At 56.1% G+C, this 21,462-nt stretch overlaps 7 protein-coding genes across 7 annotated transcripts; 5 read left to right on the top strand and 2 right to left on the bottom strand.

Annotated features, from left to right (window-relative positions):
- Positions 1-34: 34 nt before the first annotated feature.
- Positions 35-1,656, top strand: BKCO1_300099 (protein fyv10; the record flags this gene model as incomplete). Its single annotated transcript, XM_020274264.1, has 4 exons — positions 35-85; positions 162-707; positions 968-1,156; positions 1,225-1,656. The coding sequence occupies 4 exons, from the start codon at positions 35-37 to the stop codon at positions 1,654-1,656; spliced, it is 1,218 nt and encodes a 405-aa protein (XP_020134502.1).
- A 714-nt stretch (positions 1,657-2,370) lies between these two features.
- Positions 2,371-3,565, bottom strand: BKCO1_300098 (uncharacterized protein; the record flags this gene model as incomplete). Its single annotated transcript, XM_020274263.1, has 2 exons — positions 2,371-2,804; positions 2,893-3,565. The coding sequence occupies 2 exons, from the start codon at positions 3,563-3,565 to the stop codon at positions 2,371-2,373; spliced, it is 1,107 nt and encodes a 368-aa protein (XP_020134501.1).
- A 1,018-nt stretch (positions 3,566-4,583) lies between these two features.
- On the bottom strand, positions 4,584-6,996 carry BKCO1_300097 (e3 ubiquitin-protein ligase bre1; the record flags this gene model as incomplete). The annotated part of the gene is made up of 5 exons (XM_020274262.1): positions 4,584-4,757; positions 4,814-6,420; positions 6,480-6,543; positions 6,595-6,738; positions 6,808-6,996. 5 exons carry the CDS (start codon positions 6,994-6,996, stop codon positions 4,584-4,586), a joined length of 2,178 nt encoding a protein of 725 aa, XP_020134675.1.
- Positions 6,997-7,384: 388 nt separating this feature from the next.
- On the top strand, positions 7,385-9,767 carry BKCO1_300096 (transcription factor tfiiib; the record flags this gene model as incomplete). Its single annotated transcript, XM_020274261.1, has 2 exons — positions 7,385-7,415; positions 7,471-9,767. The coding sequence occupies 2 exons, from the start codon at positions 7,385-7,387 to the stop codon at positions 9,765-9,767; spliced, it is 2,328 nt and encodes a 775-aa protein (XP_020134509.1).
- Positions 9,768-11,046: 1,279 nt separating this feature from the next.
- BKCO1_300095 (hsp90-like protein) lies at positions 11,047-15,059 on the top strand (the record flags this gene model as incomplete). The annotated part of the gene is made up of 2 exons (XM_020274260.1): positions 11,047-14,895; positions 14,952-15,059. The coding sequence occupies 2 exons, from the start codon at positions 11,047-11,049 to the stop codon at positions 15,057-15,059; spliced, it is 3,957 nt and encodes a 1,318-aa protein (XP_020134508.1).
- Positions 15,060-16,407: 1,348 nt separating this feature from the next.
- On the top strand, positions 16,408-17,270 carry BKCO1_300094 (uncharacterized protein; the record flags this gene model as incomplete). The annotated part of the gene is made up of 2 exons (XM_020274259.1): positions 16,408-16,962; positions 17,046-17,270. The coding sequence occupies 2 exons, from the start codon at positions 16,408-16,410 to the stop codon at positions 17,268-17,270; spliced, it is 780 nt and encodes a 259-aa protein (XP_020134507.1).
- An 898-nt stretch (positions 17,271-18,168) lies between these two features.
- Positions 18,169-20,071, top strand: BKCO1_300093 (uncharacterized protein; the record flags this gene model as incomplete). The annotated part of the gene is made up of 3 exons (XM_020274258.1): positions 18,169-19,016; positions 19,072-19,340; positions 19,395-20,071. The coding sequence occupies 3 exons, from the start codon at positions 18,169-18,171 to the stop codon at positions 20,069-20,071; spliced, it is 1,794 nt and encodes a 597-aa protein (XP_020134506.1).
- Positions 20,072-21,462: the final 1,391 nt, after the last annotated feature.

The raw sequence follows: 21,462 nt of genomic DNA, 5'->3' as shown, positions 1-21,462 counted from the left end.
TAGCACACCAGAGCCTACAGAAGCCATCACCACCATGGCAGAATTCAGCACCACCAAGCTCAACGCCGAGCAGCACCTGCTCCTCGTGAGTCGGCACACCGTTTCCCCGCCGGTCGAGGTCGAGCCACCAAGATACACTAACACTCCTCTCTGCCGCACAGGACCAGCCGCTACTGCGCATGCCCTACGAGCTGGCACGCAAGAACTTCAAGACGGCCCAGCGATACGTCGAGCGCGAGCAATCATACGTCACCAAGGAGCTCAAGAGCGCAGCAAACGGCGCCGCCCAAGCAGCCACCACCGGCGACGCAACCGCCACTCTGTCGCAGCTCGACACCATGATCAACCGCATGCAGGTCCTGAAGCGCAAGCTCGACACCCTGCACACCGAAGAGACCACCATTCACAAGGCCACCAAGACCCGCATCCAGCACCTCGACGATCTCTACGACATACCGAGTTTGGCCGACGTCAAATACGACGAGTGGAGCAAGGTGCGCCTCGACCGCCTGCTGGTCGACTACCTGCTGCGCAGCGGATATGGCGACAGCGCGAAGGCTCTGTCCAAGGAGAAGGGCATTGAAGAGCTCGTCGACGTCGATGCCTTTGTCCAGTGCGAACGCATTGCCGAGAGCCTGAGGAGAGGGCGCTGCCAGGAGGCTCTGGCCTGGTGTGGTGACAACAAACAGGGTCTGAAGAAGCTGGAGGTACGTTGCCCGACGGACAATAAGTTCAAGAAAGGGACACAGGCGAAACGCTCGCTGGAACAGTTCTGGCAGGCGTTCTTCGGGGGACAATGTCCGTCTGGATGCTGCACGCAGGCCCAAGGCCTATCCGAGGTTATGGACCTGTGGACGGTATGCCGGACAGACTGCGTTTCATCTGTCGCGATTCGCTTCCAAGCCTGCTACCCTTGCTTCTCTCCTTCGCAGTAGCTTCCGGATATCGTCCGCTAACTTGTTGCCAGATCAATCTTGAATTCGAATTGCGTCTGCAACAGTACGTCGAGATGGTCCGCACAGGCACTACCCAGAAGCTTCAAGAGGCGACACAACATGCACGCAAGTACCTGGCGTCGCACTCGGATACCAAATACGCCATTCGCGCCGCCGGTCTGTTAGCGTTTCCTCCTGATACGACCACCGAGCCGTACCAGGTAAGTGTGCGACCCACCTTCTCTGCATGAGAATGTCGCCACGATTAACGAAGACGACTCGTCGCTAGACTCTCTACTCCACCGAGCGCTGGCCCATGCTCGCCGAGCTCTTCATCAAGACTCACAACACACTCTACTCGCTTCCGCCCAACCCCCTCCTCCACATCGCCCTTTCCGCCGGCCTCTCGGCGCTCAAGACGCCTTCCTGCCATTCGCAATACGCATCCTCGTCCTCCAATGCCAACAGCACCTCCACCTCCGTCTGTCCCATCTGCTCCACCGAGCTGAACGAGCTCGCCCGCAACGTGCCCTACGCCCACCACACCAAGTCGTTCGTCGAGAACGACCCGGTGGTCCTGCCGACGGGCCGCATCTACGGACGCGCGCGCTTGATGGAGATGAACGCCAAGCTGGGCACGCCGAAGGGCTTCGTGAAAGATCCCATGGTGCCGAACCTCATTTATGAGGAGAGTCAGCTGAAGAAGGTCTTCATTTCGTAGATCTCAACTTTTGTCTCTTTTTTTTTTTTCCCTCGGTCGACAGGTTGGGCCAAAGTAGAGGAAGATCGGTCGGTCTCACGCGCCATCCGCCAGCAACGGTGATTTCCGGTCGTTTCAGTCCATCATAGCGATGGAGTAGGCATTTCCGGCTGGGTTGGGGGGAGGCGTTCCTGCTTCCTGGGTATTGAATCGGTGTTAATGGCTTGGTGTTTCCAAGAAGGGATCAGGTGTATGGATTGGGGGTGGGCGGAGACTTCATCGTTATCGAATTTGATTCTTCCGCCTCTTTTTACTCGTGCGCCTGGAGAGTGGTAGAACCTTGCTGTCTGTACACAAGCCATGGTTTCTAACCAGCTCGGTCCGGACACCATGAATTGCATGAGCTTTTGTCCTTTCGTTTCTTTCAAGGGATGTTGCACTATTATTTCACGAGTAGCCGAAGTAGATCTCCGGGTGTAGACGTGAGGTTTAAGATTATGCGATTACGTCCAGGCTTAGGGCCCGGCTACCCAGGAAAGTAGGGCGAGACATCTCTCATGAGACGGATCGCAGGATTTCGATTCCATTTGAAATCCAGTACGCGGTAAGCGGACCTGATGATAAGCATAGCCCTTGCCAGGGAATGTGAAAAAAAAAGACCCTCTTGAAGCAAAATTTCCTTGTTTTTTTCCCCGCATTCCGACGAACGAGGTACGTCCGTCCTCAACCCATAACTCATTCATCCGAATCACTACCATCCCCACCACCACCACCACCACCACCCTTCTTCCTCTTCTTCCCCGTCCCAGCAGCAGCATCCTTTCCACCCCCGCCGCTTCCGTTCCTGGCCCCGCCCTCGCCCTCGCCAGCCTCAAAGACATACGTCCGCGCGCTCCTCTCCTCGCCGCGCCACTTGCCGCCCATCTCGCCCTCGACGTTGCCCAGCGTGCGCGCGTGGCGGTAGCCGGGGTAGGCGGCGGCGAGGAACCTGAAGGAGCGCTGGACGCGGAGGCCGACGTGGCGGGCGAGGTCGCGGACGTTCCAGAGGGTGTAGGGCTCGCCTTCGAAGAGGGTGACGGCGATGGTGGGTTTGGCGGAGACGGGGGAGGAGGGCGCGGGCGCGGCGGAGAGGAGCGGCGTCGCGGCGGTGAAGAAGGATACGAGGAGTTCTGTTGTTGTTTTTCGTAAAGGCATGTTAGTGGGGTGGTGTCGGAGGGGGTCTGAAGTTGTGGGGAAGGTTTGTTGTTGTGTTCTTACCTTGGTTGTACCGCACCTGCCGATTGACATCTGTGCTCTTTCCGCCCACGTGCGGGAAGTTGAATATGATCCTGTCCCAACCGCCGCCGCCACCACCACCGCTGCCGCCTTTCGTATCGCACTCTCCCTTCTCCACCAGACCCTCACCAAGCCCTCCCTTCTTCACTTCCTTATACGCCCCCAGTTTCGTTGCATCCACTCCGCACATGACCCTACATCCTTCTTCGCCCTCGATGTACGCCATGTTCGCCTCCGCTTGCGGGTACTTGCGCAGCAGCTCGTCGCGCGCGTCGTATGCCGTGGCCAGCACGTCGGCGCAGCCGTGGTGTTCGATGGCCGAGCGTGCGAAGCTGAAGTCGCCGTCGCCGACGATGAGGATGCGCTCGTTGGGGTCGAATGGGATGGTGTAGGTTGGTGTGTCTTCTTCTTGTCGTTGTTGTTCTTGTTGTTGCGGCTGCTGCTGCTGTGGCTCTTTTCCTTGCTGGTGGTTGTCGTCGGCGGCAGATGGCGCAGCGGTCGACGGGTTCTGCTTCTGCTTCTTCTTCGCTGGTTGTTGCTGCGACGGCGATCCGGCAACTTTTTTGGCGTCTGCGGTCGCGGCCTTTTGCGCTTTCGCTGCGGCGCGGTTCGCGCGGCCCTTTTCGAGCCACGGCTTCTTTTTTGTGCGGGCCATTGGCGTACGGGCCTGAGGATTTGGGGTGTTGAGAAAGAGTGAATGAAAGGTCGAGGTTAGATGTGAGGTGGGAACTGGCGGGGGAGCGAGCTTGAGCGGAAGGAACGAGAGCTCGGACGGAAACTTACTAAGTACGGTACCTAGGTGCGGCTCTGCGGAAAGCTTGGGCCAGTAGGCCGCGGCGTAGGGCTGAGACAAGCGGAAAACCCCAAGCTGGTCCCGTCTGAACATCGAAGCACTGGCTTTTTTGTGCGCCTGACGACAGCGTGTCGCTCCTGCTTGCAACAAGTAAAGAAGATGATCCGTGGCAGCGAAATTGTCCATGTTGATTCAATTTTTGATGGCTTTGGCCCGGATGCCCGGAGCCAAGGTTTGATTATTCTCCCACCCTTGCTTTGAAGACTCAACCAAGCCGTCTTCACCAGATCCCTAGTTCTGACACATGCCTCTATTGCATTCACTCGCATCCTCGCTGTTCGTACACGCATCCATCCCTCATCGTGCCATGCAGTCATAATCATCTTGACTTCGTTTATTCGGAATCTATCGCAGTCGGTCGCCTAAGTCGTTTCTGCGTCCCTTGGGGAGGCAGCGAAAGGAGACGCATGCTTCGGATCCTCTCCGAGTCATTGAACTAGCAAGGAAGAAGCCCCTCTGGATCGCTTGGTTGCTGTGGTCCTCAGAGCATCCTCATCTGCCTGGTGTAAAGCCAACGAAAGCAAGTAGATAGTGGGCAACAGACGGCCCACGTGGTATCTGGCCATGCGGCAAGACGGTTTCCAACACACATCCGCCTCGAGCGGAGTATGCATCGCCAGCCGCATTCGAAATCACAATCGCTTGGATCCGGCCTTCTCCTGAAAAGACAGAATCGCGCGTAGGTATCTCGAGCAAGCAGAACGGGGCGAGCCTCCGACTGCCTCTCTCTCTCTAAGCGAGATGTTCGGAATGTCGGGCCAGGCCAGAGAAGGAGCTGAAACTATAATACAGGTTTGATGGACTTGAAGGACACGGCGGCTCACATGTTGAGCTTCATGACGTCTGCGGTGCCGAACGACCTGCCATCCACAGGACATTTGCGAGAACGACCACGGAACTGCTCGTCCACGCAATCCCGGCACATTACGTGACCGCACGTCTTGATGGCCGTGTCCTTGAGATTCTTGCGGCAAACAGGACAAAGGGCATACGACTGTATACCGTCAGCGTGGCGATCAGACGAAAGGTGGGTTTTAGCCATATACTTACCCGCCACATCTCGTTCATGTCATCCCTCTTGTCCTTGTCTTTCCAGTTGCTTAATTGCCTGTCGGTCTCTTGCAGTCGAACCTTGAGCTTCTCGAGCTCAGTCTCAAGCTCCCTCTGCAATTGCTTAGAAGATAAAACTGCACTGTCCTTGGTGTTCAGCATAATCTTCAGCTCGACGATTTGAGCCTGGAGGGTTTCGGTCATGTTCGCCCTTTCTCCGGACTTCTGTTGCAGAATTCTGAGCTGATCCTGGAGCCTGTTCAGCGCTTCTCCACTCTCCGCCACCTGCTTTTCGAGATTGATCTTCATGTTCTGGTTGGCGCCTTCGATGGATTTGAGCTGAGCAATGATTTCCGCGTTGCGCGAATTCATCGTCTTCATGTGTCGACACTCAGCTTCCCTGGCGTCCTTTGCCTTCATGGCGGCGAAGTACTTCTGGTCTGCCTTGGACTTTTCTGCGGTTAACCGATTTACCTGTTCTTCCCAGTTGACCAGTTCGGAAGTCTTCTTTGCCGCCAATGCTTGTGCCTTTTTCCAGGCAACCTCCATGGACGGGAGCTCGTTGCTGAGCAGGGCGTATTCTCTCTCCAGGGTCGTGACTCTGACGCGAAGCTCGTCCGGTGACAAACCTTCCAGATTCTGGGTCGGCTCATCGGCCTTCGTTTCGCCGACCCTCAACCGAAGACGCTCGACCTCCGTCTCAAGCGCAGCTATTCTGCTTTCCCTGGCACTTGCCAGCTCCTTGATCTGCTCAGAAGAAGCACTGACGTCGTCTTGAGCCGCCTTACGCTGCGCCAGTTCGGATGCCAACTCATCCCTTGCGTTGCGGATGCGGGCAAGATCTGCTTCAGCCTTCGCCAACTGGGACTCAGTCTCACTGATAGCGGCTCTCGACTCCTCATCCATTTGTGCTCGGTAAGCTGTGCGTTCTGCATGCAATTTCGTGGCTTCTTCACGAAGTTGCACGTTAGTGGCCTCCAAGTGGTTGATCCGTTTGATGACGTCCTCATGCTGGCTTTTCAGTGCTTTGAATAAATCCGTTTTCGCATAGTCCTCATCCGTTAATCCGGAGAATCTGGCCTTGAGCGAGGTGACTTCTTCTGTCAGTTTCTTGTTTTCAGCAGCAAGTTGATCGCATTGAGCCTTGCGCTTCTCCGCAACAGCATTCGCCTCTTTACGCGCGGCTTCAACCTCAGCACTGTCGAGAGAGCCATTGGCAACAGGCGGGCTGTCAGCCTTCTGCTTCGAGTCATCCTTGCTTGCTGAAGGTACAGGAGCGGCTCCCAGCCCAACCATTGCCACAGCCTTACTCCTCTCACGATCATACTTTCTCTCGGCAAGAACGTAACGCTCCGTCGCGCCCTGCAATCGAGCCTCATACTGTTCCTTTTCTGCAATAGCCCGGTGAAGCTCTGCGGTATGCTGCTTCTCAACTGACAGCAGCTTAGAGATCTGACCCTTAAGTGCCTGGATCTCGGGGGCAGCAGTCGGGATCTTGGAGAACAGATCGGAAAGAGCCTTCTTTATGCTATCCGTGCGGGCAGAGAGATGTTCCTTGAAGGATTCGGAATCGGAAGAGAGGAGAGTTGTAGGAAAAGGCACCGAGTCTTCACAGAGGCATTAGATCATGTTTGGATGTACGATCGGGGAAGGAACGGCGACGTACCGGAAGGCCTGGTGTCCGACGTGGGGAGGGTCTCGTTGGCAAGGACGGCAACCTCATCGATAAGCTAGTGACGCGTTAGCGATAGCAAAGGATTGTGCGCTTTCAGTGATGGTACCTGAGAGAACCAGAGATCAATGACGCGCAGGTGGTCATCATGATACTTGGACTGATGCTCAAGATCTGCCACGCGTTGCTCGAGGTCGGCCTTCCTGCGCTTGTATTCATTCTTTTGTCTTATTAGGGCGTCCTTGGTGAATTCCTGAGAGGATGCGCTGTCAGCAGCGAGTCTTTAGTGGCAGTAGCAAGCACGAAACCGGAGCTGACGAACCTCGAAGACACGGTCTCGGTCGGTGAGCGGGTCCAGGTCCGTCAGGGCCTTGGTGCCGTTGGATAGTGTCGCCTGGCGCTTTGCGGGTGGTGCAGTCTCATCGCGGTCGGACATGGCTGGTCTCTTGCGGTCCTCCATCGTTGCAACGCCGAGGGAAGGGCCAGTCACTGACTTGGATGCGAGCCTCATGGAAGCGGAGACGCTGCGACGCGATGAGACGGACCAAGTACAAGGCGCAGACGGAGGCAAAAGAACGGATGCACGCGAAGCGACCCCGGCGTTGGCGGTGGGAGGGTCGGGGGGCGATGGCGGGACGATTGGGCGTGATCGGGGGATGTTGTGAAGTTGGAGCCACACAAGCGTTCAAGGAGCGGAATCGCACGTGACCGAGGATCGGCGTCGCACGGACTGAGCGATTGCCCCACTGTGCGTTCCCGTCGGCGCGACTCATCTGGCAGCCACGGCGGCTTGACTTTTGAACGCGACGCGACCGCCATGCTGCCCTGCCCATAGCATCTCCCCCGCCGTCTGCACCTCATCTTCCGCCGACGACTGCGCCTGCTTCTGGCCGCACACAATGTCGGCCTTCCATGGCAGCTCCGCCATCAGTATGCTCTTGCTGCCACCATAGCTGCAGCTTCCATCGCTAATGTCCGCCTCCAGACAAGAGCAGCAAAAAGTTCGCACCCAAGGTCGCAAGACGCCGTCCCGCCGCCGTCTCCGGATCCGAAGCCGCCTCCGCCACTTCGAGCGCTGATCAAACGCCTGTTGGCACACCCGCTGCCTCCGACGCGCCCGCAAATGAGCCTGTCCAGTCCGAACTCCAGAATGTTTTGCCTACTCCGCCCTCCACCCAACCCCCCTCACAAGCTCAACGTACGCCGGCTGCTGTGGTCGAGCAATCTGCTCCGCATGTCGTCCAGTCAGCCTCGATAGTTTCCGCAACAGTGTCGCACAATGATGAGCTGGAGGCCGGAGGAAGGTCGCCTAAGCGTAGGAGGATCGAAGTACCCACATCAGCGCCAGAAGCGTCTACTGGAGACATTGAATCAGCACCGCCCGCACTGCCTGGTACCCCTGCTCCATCGGGGACGACAGCCCATCCTTCAGGCCAGGCAGCTGAGGGCGATGTACGGGGAGCCAGTGCCGAAGCATCGCAAGGGACAGCCGGCGATGCCCAGGATTCGTCAGCACAAGCTTTAGTGACGGAACCAGTGGCTCCAGCTAGAGGTCAGAGCAGTGCAGTCAGCCCGCCCCCCCAAGATAGCTCTGAAAGCGCGTCTGCTGGTAATGAGCCCAAATCTACGAAGGTCACACAACCAAAGGCTGTGAAGAGGCGTGGAGCGGCCCGGCTCTCTAATCGGGATCTTATCAAGGAGGTTATGGGGAAAAATTCCGGAATGACCAAACCGTCAAGACTAGCGTCCACAACGGAAGAAAGTCCAGCTCATAGGGAAGACCGGCCCAATGCGAATCCAGGCAACAATCAGCACCAGGAAGAGCCAGCTCCTCCGGCTGATGATATCACACAGTCTGTAGACGAAGGGTCCGCCGCAACCCGTGCCTCCAAGCGGACACCAATTGTCGCGGCATCAAGGAGGAGAAAGCAACAAGCAGATGCCCCTGCAGGGAACGAGCAACATGTCGTCGAACAGGAAGCAGAAGCAGAAGAAGCGCAGATAGCCAGTAGCTCCGCACAGACCACAGCTGCGAAGAAACCACGCCAACCTCGTCCTAAGAAACGCACATCGGCGGAGACACATAACACTGAGGACGGGCCAAATGGAAACGAGGAGGCACCTAAGCCAAAACGCGCTAGGAGAAAGCCCAAGATTCCGGTTCGTATCTCCGAAGCGGATAGTGGAGCCGAAGGAACAGAAGCAGGAACCACAGGAGGCCCAGCAGAAGAACAGGGTGTCGCGGCACGAAAGCGACCTAAAAGTGTGTTGGACCATCTTGTGTTCGATGAAGAAGATCACGAGAATCCCGAGAAGACAAGAATCAACGCCAGCTCCATGCCCATGGGTGTGCTCACGAGAGACATTTCTCTAGTCGGTACCATCTCACAGCGAGAGGAAGCACTTTCGAGGGTGGATTGGGACGAAGAGAAGCGCAAACGAATGGAAGAGCGTGAGCGCATCGCCATGGGAGAAGAACAGGCTCGAACACAAGCAGAGCGGTATGAGGCTCTTGCAAGGCTTCAGGAGGCGGCCAACACTTCGGGCACTTCTGTGCAAGCTCCGCAGATGCGCGTTGTGAACGGCGTCGTGATGCTTGACCACACGTCTACTACGGTAGATCGGAATGCTCGAGCGCGCGAGGATGCAGAAGAACTCCAGGAAGTCGAAGAAGATGAGCTTACGACTCGAGTCAACCAAATGTCTTGGATCAAGGCCAATCGCAAGGATCCGCGTGAGAGGACAAGCTGGGGCCCAACTCGTGCAGACCGATGGTCGGACGAGCAAACCGATATGTTCTACGACGCACTGAAAATGTTTGGCACCGACTTCTTCATCATCAGCAAAATGTTCCCCGGAAAGACGCGCGCGAACGTGAAACGCAAGTTTGTCAAGGAAGAACGGCTGGATCCTGAGCGCATCAAGCGCGTTCTGATCGGCGAGAGCGTCCCGATGGACTTTGAGGAGTACAAGAGGAAGACGGGCAAGGACGACACTTTCTTCCGCGACCCTGAACAGTTGCGTCAAGAGCTGGCGCAGGAGACTGAACAACAGAGGCAGGAAGTCGAGGAAGCGCAGGCAAGGTATGCCGAGCAGCAGAGGCAGCGCAAGCTGGCCAAGCAAGGCGGTGCCGACGTCGATGGCGAAGAGGGCGAGGGGCCTAAGAAAGGAAAGAAGAAGAAGGGTGAGGGCAGGAAGGGCAAGAAGAGCAAGGCGCCAATCGGTGGTGAGGAAGTCGAAGTGGTTGAGTTTGAGGGTGACGAGCTTGAGCACCGAAGATGATGTCCAGGTGCTGAAGTAGAGGACGGAGCCAGGCAGGTAGAGCAGTGGATCCGGTGTAGCCCAGATGGTGGGGAGGATGAGACGTGGACAAAAGCAACGCAGCCAAGAATCCCAGGTCGGAACGAGTTGCGAGATGCAGTGCAGTTCCCAATCAGTACGTGCACGCCCGAATACGGCCTATACCTTGTCAGATTTGGATACCACAGGGCTTGAGCACAGCGCCATGGAGAGCCTTCTTTGTTCGAGTCTTGCGATAAAGGCTCTTTTCTACTAGGCGGAAGTGGTCGGACTTCACTCCGAAGACAAGACATATCGGTAAGCGTGCATTCTTTTTGAAAGCGGTTAAAAGGATGCCAATCATTTCCTTGGCCGGCAGCATCTTCAACTTCCATCCAATTGCGAGATCTGGCGGTTGCGATCGAAGCCGGAGCCCAACGCGAAGCAGCATCCATCTCAGTATACGTGGGCTTGTGAGACAGGGAACTCTGGGAGCTTTGCATGACACGATGAAGGCAACCCACCAGGGGTGCGGACAATAGGTAGGCGTCGGTCGAGCGCTGGGCTGCAGCTTGTGGCACCGCGTGCGCCCTCTAATCCCAAAGCCGCCTGCGCCTGGACCTGCGATACAGCCATTCCTCGGCCAGTTAGCATTTTATTTGTTTAGCACACGGCGGTCAAAGGTTGAAGCGGCGAGGCGACGGTGGTAGAGGGGCGAGGAGGAGCGAGCGGAACAAGTCTTACTTTAAGCGAACCAAAGTTGAAGCTGCGCGCGATTGCCAGAGGCCGCCGGTACCAGCGCCCTAGCCAGGAGCGACGGGCCAGGTTGGCGAGGAAGGGGCAGCCCAGAGGCAAGGACGGCAATTGCAGCAGCCGCGGCTTCCACCGTCTGGCGGCGCAGAGCCGTGTCTCAGTCCAAGACGGCGGTCATTCCTGGTCTAGGCTGCTTTGTTGCCTCAGACACCAGCCATGGAGCGCGCGCCTGCCTGTGGGCTTCGGCATTAAGGACCGGTGCTCTTTCATCCCAGGCCTGCCCCAAGCCCTTCCCCTGCGTTGCCGCACCGCCCGTCCTGTGTGCCGCCCGAGCCTCCGGCAACAACAACACAGCGGCGGTAAAGACACCTTTTGCTATCCTACCTCCACCCTCCAGGACCGAACGCCAAGCATGCCACCAGCCTAGCTCGCTCACATCGCCACCAATCCAATCCTTCTCCAGGAGCTGTGGCTCAGAGGCCCCTTGTCGCAGCTTGCGTATGTGGCGGTTGAAGGGCAATGAATGATTATGGACCTCTTGCGGCAACCCTCCCCGGAATCGCGTGGCACAATATCCAGGCCGTGCGCCAGTGACGATGCAACTTCCATCTACTTCATGTGTGACGACTCCTGGGCCGACCGGGGCGCCGTCGATGAAGTCAACCAGATCCGTCTTCTGGATTTTCTTCGCCTTGACACCCGCCCGACCTTCGTGCTCGACCTGGCTTCCCTCGGCGAAACGCACAGCTTGCTTCATCCCATCTACTGCAACCCGGCCCTGTTGGGCGCCGCAAACGGCACCCTCCTCCCGCTCATCACCGGCCGGGCCAACGTGGACGCCGTTGGCGCTCTCTTCACCGGAAGTTATTCGCGCTTCCGGACGTGGACTTGCAGCCCAGAGGATGGCTCTCGGAACGGCGGCTTCAGGTACGCCAACATACAGTGGACAAAGTTGGTGTTGATGGGCCGCTGGAGCGTTGTCAGTGGTGTGCTGGACCAACCACGTTCAGACCTGCGCCTCGCTGACCTCTTTCACACTTCTCCCCAACCGACCGCAAGGACACTTCCGACTTTTGGATTCCCCGGCTTTAGTCGGGACATGCATCCCAATCAGTGTGTGCACCTTGAAGCCCAAAGTGACGACCTGGTTGTTGCACAGCTGCCGAGCTTGACACCGGATTCGCCTGAAATGCCGGCCAAGACTACTGACCGTCCGCTTGGGATGGATGATGGCCAGTCCAACGATGCCCGCGACACGCCATCTATCCATTGCTTCGATTGGACAAGCGATCATCCGTACCCAGACATGTCGGCCCATGTCAAATTCGCCCGGTCCGTGGATTGGAGCCAAACACCGCTAGGCCCGATGGGCAGTTGGACAAGTCCTCTGCGTACGATGAGTAATCTGGTCATGCGAGATCCGAACCCTTCCGTCTTGTTCTGGGGAGAAGAGGTTACCATGATCTACAATGAGGCTTACATCGAGCTCATCGGAGAATTGCACCCGATAGCCATGGGCAAGAGCGCAAAGGTCGTGTTCGAGGAATTTTGGAGCCATTTTGTCCCTATCATCTCCCGCAACCGCCTTGTTGGAGAGGCTGTACCCGAAACTAACAAACCCATCTTCCTCGCAAGAAGAAACATGGTGGAAGAGACGTATTTCTCCTTTACCTTTCTTCCCGTCATGGATGACCAAGGGAACGTCGTTGGCCATTACGAACCTGTGAAGGAGACTACAACACAGGTCGTCTCCGAGAGGCGGCTTTCTACTTTGCTCAGGCTGATCGAGGAAACCTCGATTGCCCGGACACCGGATGCCTTCTGGAGCTCGGTGTTGCAGGGGCTATCAGCGAACGACAAAGACATCCCCTTCGCCACGCTGTACGCCATTGAATGTGACGGGGGCTTGAGCGAAGACTCGTATCTTGGCTCGATCAAGAGCGTTGTGAAAGAATGCACCTTAAAAGGCTCCCTTGGTATACCCGAAGGCCATCCTGCCGCTCCTCCTCATCTCGACCTTCTGGAGGGCATCGAGTCCTTCATGCCCTACTTACAGGAAGCCGTCGACACGGGAAAGCCGATACTTTTTGGCTTGGATGAGCCGGCTTTTCCAATGGACTTGTTTGATGGCATACGCTGGCGCGGGTTTGGCGATCCATGCAACGCGATTGTCATTTGCCCCATCACGCCGACAACCACCACGAACGCGCTCGGCTTTCTAATTGTTGGCCTGAACTCACGCCGTCCGTACGATGATGATTACCAGCAGTTCATGGGCGTCATCGCTAGATCACTGGCTACCTCGCTAGCATCTGTCGTCCTGCACGAGGAGGAAATACGGTCTCGTGAGAGGGTAATCTCCCAAGCGGAGCTTATGAAGACACAGCTCTCCGAGCAACTGGATGTCAGCCGGAAAGAAGTCGCGAGAAACGAGAAGAAATTCCAGCGCTTCGCGGAGCGCGCCGATGTGGCTATCTTCATCGTAGGCTCGGATGGCCACTACACTTACCGAAACCAGGCATGGTTCGAGATTTTCCAGCTGGGAGACGCCGATCTAGACGTCAGAGATGCTTGGCCTCGCCTTTGCTATGCAGAGGATATACCAAGGTGCGAAGAGTATTTCAAGCGGTTGATGGCCGACAACTGCCCGATAAACTTTGAACTCCGTCTCAGAAGATCGTGGACGCCAGCGACAGATGACGCAGCCCTGATGACGGCTGATGGGAATTCGGTGCAAAGCGTGTGGATTCTTTGTTCCGCGTATCCCGAGGTCTCTGAAAGTGGTGAGATCAAAGAGATTGTAGGATGTGTGACGGATATCAGCCGCCAGAAATGGGGCGAGTGGCTGCAGAAGCAACGAACGGAAGATGCCCTGGAATCAAAGCGACAGCTCGAGAACTTCATCGATACCACAAGCCACGAGATGCGCAATCCTCTCGGTGCAGTCATTCAATGTGCGGATGGCATCATCGCGTCCCACAGCGCTTACATCGACTCCAACAGTGATCTCGGTGAACTGGAACGAAAGCTTTTGGACAGTGGCATCGACTCTGCGCAGACTATTGCACAGTGCAGCCAGCATATGAAGCGCATCGTTGATGATGTCCTGACAATGTCCAAACTCGATTCTGGTCTCCTCATAATGACGCCCGTTGATACGCAACCGGAATACCTTGGACGACATGCTGTCAAGATGTTTGAAGCCGAAGCCAGGGCGGCTGGCGTTGACCTCAAATACACTGTCGATCCATCATGCCGTGAGCTCGGTCTGGACTGGGTATCACTTGATCCCACTCGGCTTCTACAGATCATCATCAACCTCGTCACCAACGCCATCAAATTTACGAGGCTAGAGTCGCGGCGGACAGTGATTTTGAGCATTGGTGCAAGCACGCAGCGTCCATCCAGGTGCAAGGCCCACGGGGTCAACTACATCCGCACCTCGGCCTCTCCCGAATCGCCTTCGCTCATTGCGGACTGGGCCAAGGGCGGCTGCGTTTTCGTCCAGTTCGCCGTCCAGGACACAGGCCGTGGCCTTACAGAAGAGGAAAAGCAGCTCCTCTTCGCCCGTTTCTCGCAAGCTTCGCCACGGACTCACATTCGCTACGGCGGCAGCGGCCTCGGCCTCTTCATTTCTCGCCGCCTTACCGAGATGCAAGGAGGCGCCATCGGCTTTTCGTCGCATACCCGGGGTGGCAGCACCTTTGCGTTTTACGTCAAGGCCCGCCGTAGCGCCCCGCCGACGCCGCTTGACGTGGGCAGTACTGAGTCGATGCAGGAAATGATGGACGTGTTGACTCCTCTGACACCTACCGGCAGCGCCGATGATGAGTTTGTGCAAACGCCTCCAGCGACGAAGGTGCACTCGCCGGTGCGGGCAAGGTCCGACTCGCTGGACCACGACCTTCAAGAAAGCAGCAGCCCGGCAAAACGTCCCAGCCTACGCCGCCAACAGTCGAACGTATTGGACCCCATTCACGTGCTACTGGTCGAGGACAACCTCATCAACCAGCGCGTGCTGGCCAAAGAGCTGAACGGCAGAGGCTGCCTCGTTTCCGTGGCCAACCATGGGGCCGAAGCGTTGGAATTCCTGCGTAGAACGATGTATGCCTCGCCCGAGTACGCCAAGGTCGCGACAGGCAATAGGAATGGCAATGGAAACGATAATTATGGTGCGAGTGGTGCCTTCTCGCCACCGGCCATGGCGCTCGACGTCATTCTGATGGACTGGGAGATGCCGGTCATGGATGGGCTGTCGGCGGTGAGGGAGATCAGGCGGATGCAGAAGGAGGGCGTGCTCAGGGGGCACGTTCCGGTCATCGCTGTGACGGCCAATGTGCGGAATGAGCAGGTCACGCAGGCCATGGATGCAGGCATGGTAAGCTCGCCGGCTTCTTTTCTTTGCTTTGTACAGCAATAACAAGGTTCTCATAGGACGATGTCGTGTCGAAGCCTTTCCGCGTCCCGGAGCTCTGCAAGAGGATGCGGGGGTTGATGCGCCAGCTGAAGGGGCCGAAAGTGCAGTTGAATGGGGAAGCGTGAAATTGTCCCTAGACGCCGATCTATTCATTGGTGCGCTCGTGTGGCATCTTTTCTGGTGAGCCGAGAGGAAAGCCGTGTTTTGGCGCCGGGAGATTCCTTTTCTTCTCATTGTTCACTAAGTTTAACTTCCCTTTTTATGTTTTTGTCGGAACCTCGGCCTTCGAAGCTCTATTGAAGATGAGATGCACTGGGAACTCGGGTTTATACGGCTGTTATTATATCCTCTTTGCTTCTCTTCGGAGAGCACAAACTGATGTTGCTTGAGAGCCTCACGTTGTACGAGGTGGCCACTGCCTTTTCTGCACACGATACTGGATGAGATGGGCCGCACGAATTATTCCCGGCGCTAAGCTAGTACGACGACGTTGGTCTGTTTTCTCTGTTTCTTTGTGCTCCTCGCCGATTTAGCGTGCAGGAAGGTTTCAAAATGACGCGACGCCAACGAGGAGTTGGAGTCCGAGCGCGTCGACAGGCCAAGTCCGAGTTCCTTGGTTTGAATTGCTTGTGGAAAGGCTTGTGCAAACCTCGCCGGGCGGTGGACCGAATGATACGCAGAGAACAACAGGATGACTGGCGCTAGCGGATCTTCTTTGCTCTGTTATTGGATGCATGCTCACCTGGCATTGCAGGATCCTTCGGAGCCGGACAGTTCGGGACACGCCATGGCCACGCACCTCAGTCAGGGGCCGTGATGTCGAAGCACCAACTACACTACCACCTATCGCTAAACAAATGGAATGGAACAACGAGAATGATTAGCACAGGCACGCTCACGTTCCGGGGTTTGTTCTTGTTGGATTCCCCCCAGACATATGAGATGGGCTGGAAATTAACTCAAGGGACTATGATTAGCTCGACGGAACTACCCCTATAGCATCCTTGGCACTTGCCGCAAACGGTTAGCGCTCTCCCGCTCACCGTACACAGTACCAATACCGCATAAGCGCACGCCGGAATCTATCTTTACCGCAGACACTGGATACCTATGCGGACGAGGAAACTGCACATCCACGGCTTCTCTTGGCCATCTCTGGCGGTTTAGAGGTCGGGTACCGGCACAAGGGAGTTCCGTCTGTGCCACATTGGCAAAGCAGCTACAAAGCCGCATTTGGCATAGCTCCGGTGCTGCCGGTGCCACTGCTGCTCCTTCGCTTTGCCATTCGCTGCGGCGCTCGACTTGGTGGCCCGCATCACTCCACATGGGGTAATTGATCCTGGAAAACCGCATCCTTCAGCACTGTAGCCTGGAGCCCGTGGTTCTTTATAAATATCACCGCAACACAGCAAGCACTCACTATTTCCCTCCGTGCTGTCGCGTCGAAAAGAAAGAGATCTTCTACCAGCAACCATGCTCTCCATCCTCTTGGCCGCCCTCGCCCTCGGCGGCTCCTCCTCCGCCGCTTCTACAACCACGTCCGGCCCTACCACCACCTCGACCGAACTATCCTTCGCCTTCCCCGCCGCCAACACGGGTCTCTACGTCCCCACCGCCGGCGTCAGCGGCAAAGTCTGGAACGTGACGTCGTCCACCACCACCGTCGTCTTCCACTGCCCGTCCGACACGGCCTCGGCATCCGGCAACGACACGGCGGGCGCCCTGTGCGCCGACGACGGTGACGGCCCCGTCCAGGTCGAGTGGTCCGACGACTACTGGTCCATGGGCTTCTACCAGTCCGTCGGCACCCGCGACTTGGCCCCGCGCACCACGCTGGCCGCGCCGGTGACGGTCGGGTACGAGGAGCACTGCGCCATCACCGCGGCCAAGACGACCAACAGCCCCGTGTGCACCGTCAACTTCACGAGCATCCCCAGCCCGGTCAAGACGGCCGACATCCTCGCCTTGGATCGCTGCTGGGAGGAGGACGTGGCCGGGCCCATGAGCGACGTCCAGCAGGGTACTTATGTGAGTCGCTTTTCCCCTTTCCTTTCCTTTCCTTTCCTTTCCTTTCCTTTCATTCTTCCTTCATCTCGCTGACTTTTGCGCAGAATACCGCCTCGGTGGACGCCTGCCAGTCTTCCGCATCGGCTCATCCGACCACCGCTTACACTGTCACGCGCAACCCCGACTATGTCAGGTACTGGACCGTCACCGTCACCGAGGTTGCTGCTGGCGTGACTCTTGGGTCGAGCAGTGCTGCCTCTGATACGATGACCGTACGTCTGTCGGCTGCTGCCGTCGTCGTCGTTGCCATCTTTGCTGTTGCTTTGTAGAAAAAAAAAGAAAAAAAAAAGAGAGAGACAGAGATTGAAACGAATAACGACAGCGTCTTGGATTTTGTTTACGAGCGCAGTCGAAGGAGATGTTGCGACGTAGATGTAGGTGCAGCTTTTTATTTGCGTGGGAGGCGAAGCAGGTGCCCGGAGGTAGATGTAACTAGACAAATGCATCCAGATATAAGATCCTACTAGGCGAGATCACTTTCTTTCTGTACCCACTATGCAGGCGTGATAGGCAACCACTATAACTTAGCATTTCCGTTATTCACATTTGACGATACGGTGAATCACCCAGCAATTCTGCGGGAAAAGCGGAACAAAAGAGGAAAAAAGAACAGGGAGAACTGTTACCTTCTGTGTGCGACATAGCATGAGCTTCTAGACCCTTCGGAGACCGGCAGAACCCTTGCACAAGGCATACAGCGCCATGAGTGTGGGTTATCGTACGTCATCACATGCATGATGATGGACCCCGCACTCAGCCTCCTTGCTCAGCCTTGCACCCAACACTGTTGAGCTGTGGACCCTGTTTCTGGGGTTGCGGGAGGACATTTGGATGGTCGGTTGCGGATAGCTCTCTGTAAGATTTCTTGCGCCGCTTCAAACCCTACATGGAGGTGGTGAAGTGGGCTCCAACGGTGATCAGGCTGGCTAGTTGCTGGCCCGTATGCAAGGCATACATGCTCATCAAGTATGTACCAGTCCAGAGCTAATCCGCAGAAACAGCTGTGCACATGTGCGCGATTTCGCGCAGGGGCGTCAGCTCAACCTCTGGTGAGGCTCAAGTACCAGCCCTTAATATAACCCTCGAGCCCCGAATGATTCACACAGTGAATGATCACTAACGTCTACATGCTTCAAGAGGTTGTTGCACCTCCTGGCTCCATCGACCATGCCCGAATGCACCTCCCGTCCTCTTTCGTCGTACACCCGTCCATCGATATACTCCCGGCTATCGGCTGACTCTGGCTACGGCCCATCCCCGTGTTCCGAAGACTCCATCGTAGCTTTGGCAAGCCGCACCTTGGAAACACAGTCTGGGTGTTCCATTGTGAACAATCGATCGTCTCCTGATTTCTTGGAAGACGGGCCTCGGTGCGAGTTCACAGGAACGGCTACTACCACATCCGACGATGAGTCACTGGATGATGCACCGTCTAGCGACGGTGATGGCGCGACCTCGAGCGGTCCTTCCAGCTCGTTGGGTCTGAAGATGATTACGCAATGGTCTGACGGAAAAAAGAAAGAGATTGTAAAGAGGGTGATGGAGACCTTCGATGCCATATACTTGTGTTCTCCGGGATCGCAGTATAGCAGTGGTATTGAAGAGGAGCTCTGTCCGGGATACGATACCGAGTCGGACACACTTTCATGGCCGCAGACGCCTGTACCGATGGTTGAAGGAAGCTTTTTGGCGAAAGAGAGCGGCGAATGCGGAGACACTCTGCAAGATCATGACACATCCGATACCGCAGGGACTGCGTCTCGTTCTCAAGCATCGAGAGAAGACTCGTCGGAGAAGCAGAGTCCATTGTCAAACCACAGGAAGCGCAAGACGGATGAACATGACGAGGATAGCGACGATCAGAGGAAGCGCCAGCAGATACCTGGCTCGGGACCGTCATCTCAGATGGCGTGTGGTCGAAGATTTGCATGCCCATACGTCAAGCGGTTTCCGAACAGAAGTCCGAAGGCACCTTCATGTGTTTTCCCTGGATACCCGAACGTCGCTCGACTCAAGTGAGTTTGACCCTTGATACGCCAACTTGGACTGCTGCTGATTACTCTGTCCCAGAGGACATTTGTACAGAACTCACATGCGACCTCTGTTGTGTCTCAGATGCTACGAGACTTTTCGGAGCGAAACAGAGTTGGGAGCCCACCAGAATGCTCCGGAGAGATGTGCCCAGGTTTCCAATGTGCCTGATATTGAAGGCATCACGCCGGAACAAGAGAAACAGCTCAAGAGCAAAAAACGCATCAACGGAGACGACAGCGAGGAAAGGAGATGGGAATCCATCTACCGTATCCTCTTTCCGGACGAGACAGACTCGCCGTCGCCGTGTAAGTGGATGCAGTGATTTTGCTTGCCAGAAGAGACTATTAACCACTTTCCAGATTGCGATCTCGATCCGCAAGTTCAATACTCAGGAATGTCTCCAGGCTCGGCGAATCTCATGGCGTATGAGCGATTCAGCCGCGCCAACCTGCGGGAGATTGTCCAGCAACGGCTCGAATCGCAGATCGAGAGGGAACAGATCATAGTCGAGGAGAGATTGAGAAGCATGATATTCGACATCATGCGCATGGCTCAAGACGACATGTTCGATCATTGGCGAAGCTCGCTGAACTCACGTGAGGTGGACAACCTTTCCGAAGGATGGACAGGTGCCTTGATGCCGGCCACTACGACGAACCAAGGCTCCATGGACAGCGACATTTCGAGTTTTGTGCTTCTACCACCATCGAACGACCATGTCGACGCCGGGGAGTCGCTGGCAGAATTGCCGGTTGACAGTGACAACCCCAGACCAGTAGGTGCCGACTTTTCTTCCTCGGACGCATCCAGCAGTGTTTCGCAGCAAGAGGACCAGCCTGTGTCAGACGGAAATTCGTTCCAGACTTTGGAACATCTGGATTTGACCGCTGTTGAACCGACAGATCAGACTCCATATGGCAGTGGATACCCACCCATCGAGGAAGCATTGATTGACTTTGGTGATTACCTTCCTCTCGATCTCGACTCTTGCGCTGCAGGCGGCCTTTTCAGCCTTCCGTGGTCATTCAATGGTTAGAATGTTTAGCTCTTTTTTTTTTTTTTTAGGAAGGAGAGTGCTGCCGCTGTACATTGAATTTTGGGGGCGATGAAACCAGAACGCTGTAAGTTAGACGGTAGTATGTAAGATGAATGTGAGGCTGCAGGGAGGATGGTCGGATGACGATGAAGATTGCAGTCCTTTAGTAGCGATGATCAAGTACGATTCGTTCCTGTATCAACGGGTGTTTGTAGATGCAGGTGCGTTTGAAGTGAACGACCGTTCGATCCACCCAGATCCGATGATCTGTGAAATGTTTCAGCAGAGCGTGCGCTTCGGCTGTTACAACTAATAAAGCGCTTGCTCGGTTTGCTCGCGTGAAGATGTAGCATAAAACACGACCTCAAAAGGGTAATTCTCCACTCTCTTCGGCGATATTCTCGGTGGACAACGGTGCGGTCGTTTGCATATTTGGCCACAGCTTGAGTGCTCAGACAGCAAATCCGCAGGAAGTACTTCCGTTCCAACCGTGGCACCTCGTCAAATGGCACTGTTGTGGCAATGGAGAGGTTTCCCCCTCAAGTTCACCGCCAGCTCCTTGGTGATTCCCCAACATCTCAACCAAGGACAGACACGTAAGCCTTGCCATCAACCACTGCGCCACGCCAAACCCAATCGGGAAAGCAAACATGTCCTCTCCCTCTCGCCACTCGCAAAAAGTGCACAAACCGCACCGGCAACCCTTCACCCATCACCGCTCTCCAAATCTCGGCGTCTTCCTCCTTGCTTCCCTGCCGGCCAACGCACCCCCGCGCAAGGACGCGCAGATGGCACCCTGTATAGGTCATCATGAGTCGCGGAACGCCAATCGATAACCAGATCGGTCAACATTGCACGCCTGTCGGAATAAGCTTCTACGGCCCCACTTGGCTCTGCCTTGCAACCACCCCTGGCATGATGAGGCCTCACAGATCATCGGGAGACTGAGCCTCCTTCAACCTGCTCGCTCGGGGGGAAGGCCCGCCGCTGTGCCGCTCCATACCGCGCGCACACACGCGTCGTCAGCGGTCAGTCGGCCTTTCCTCCTTTATCTAGATGCAGTGTCAGGCGTCCCGGCTCTTTGATTTCTTGCATCCCAGAGATAGGGCAGAAGGAAAGGGTCCAAGGGGGAAAAGAGCCGGAGAGTGGATGCTTGTTTGCTGAACTCCTAGCCGCTCAAATCCCAAATTCATCATGCTACCTCTACTGTGCAGAGCTAGACCCCCCGTTTTGCCTCAACAAACAAGCCGCACTAAGCCCTACGTAAAGAACAACCCCCGCCGCCACCGGTACGACCGCTTAGACCTTCTGTATCCCGAACAAGGTCCATGTGGAGACAGGAACGCGGATGCTTATTTCTCGAAGCAGCGCACCTACCCACCACATCCTTG

Source organism: Diplodia corticola (assembly GCF_001883845.1).
Source record: "Diplodia corticola strain CBS 112549 chromosome Unknown scaffold3, whole genome shotgun sequence".
Classification (NCBI taxonomy): Eukaryota; Fungi; Ascomycota; class Dothideomycetes; order Botryosphaeriales; family Botryosphaeriaceae; genus Diplodia; species Diplodia corticola.
The sequence above is the reverse complement of the archived record's forward strand: the minus strand, read 5'-3'. Positions and strand labels throughout refer to the sequence as shown.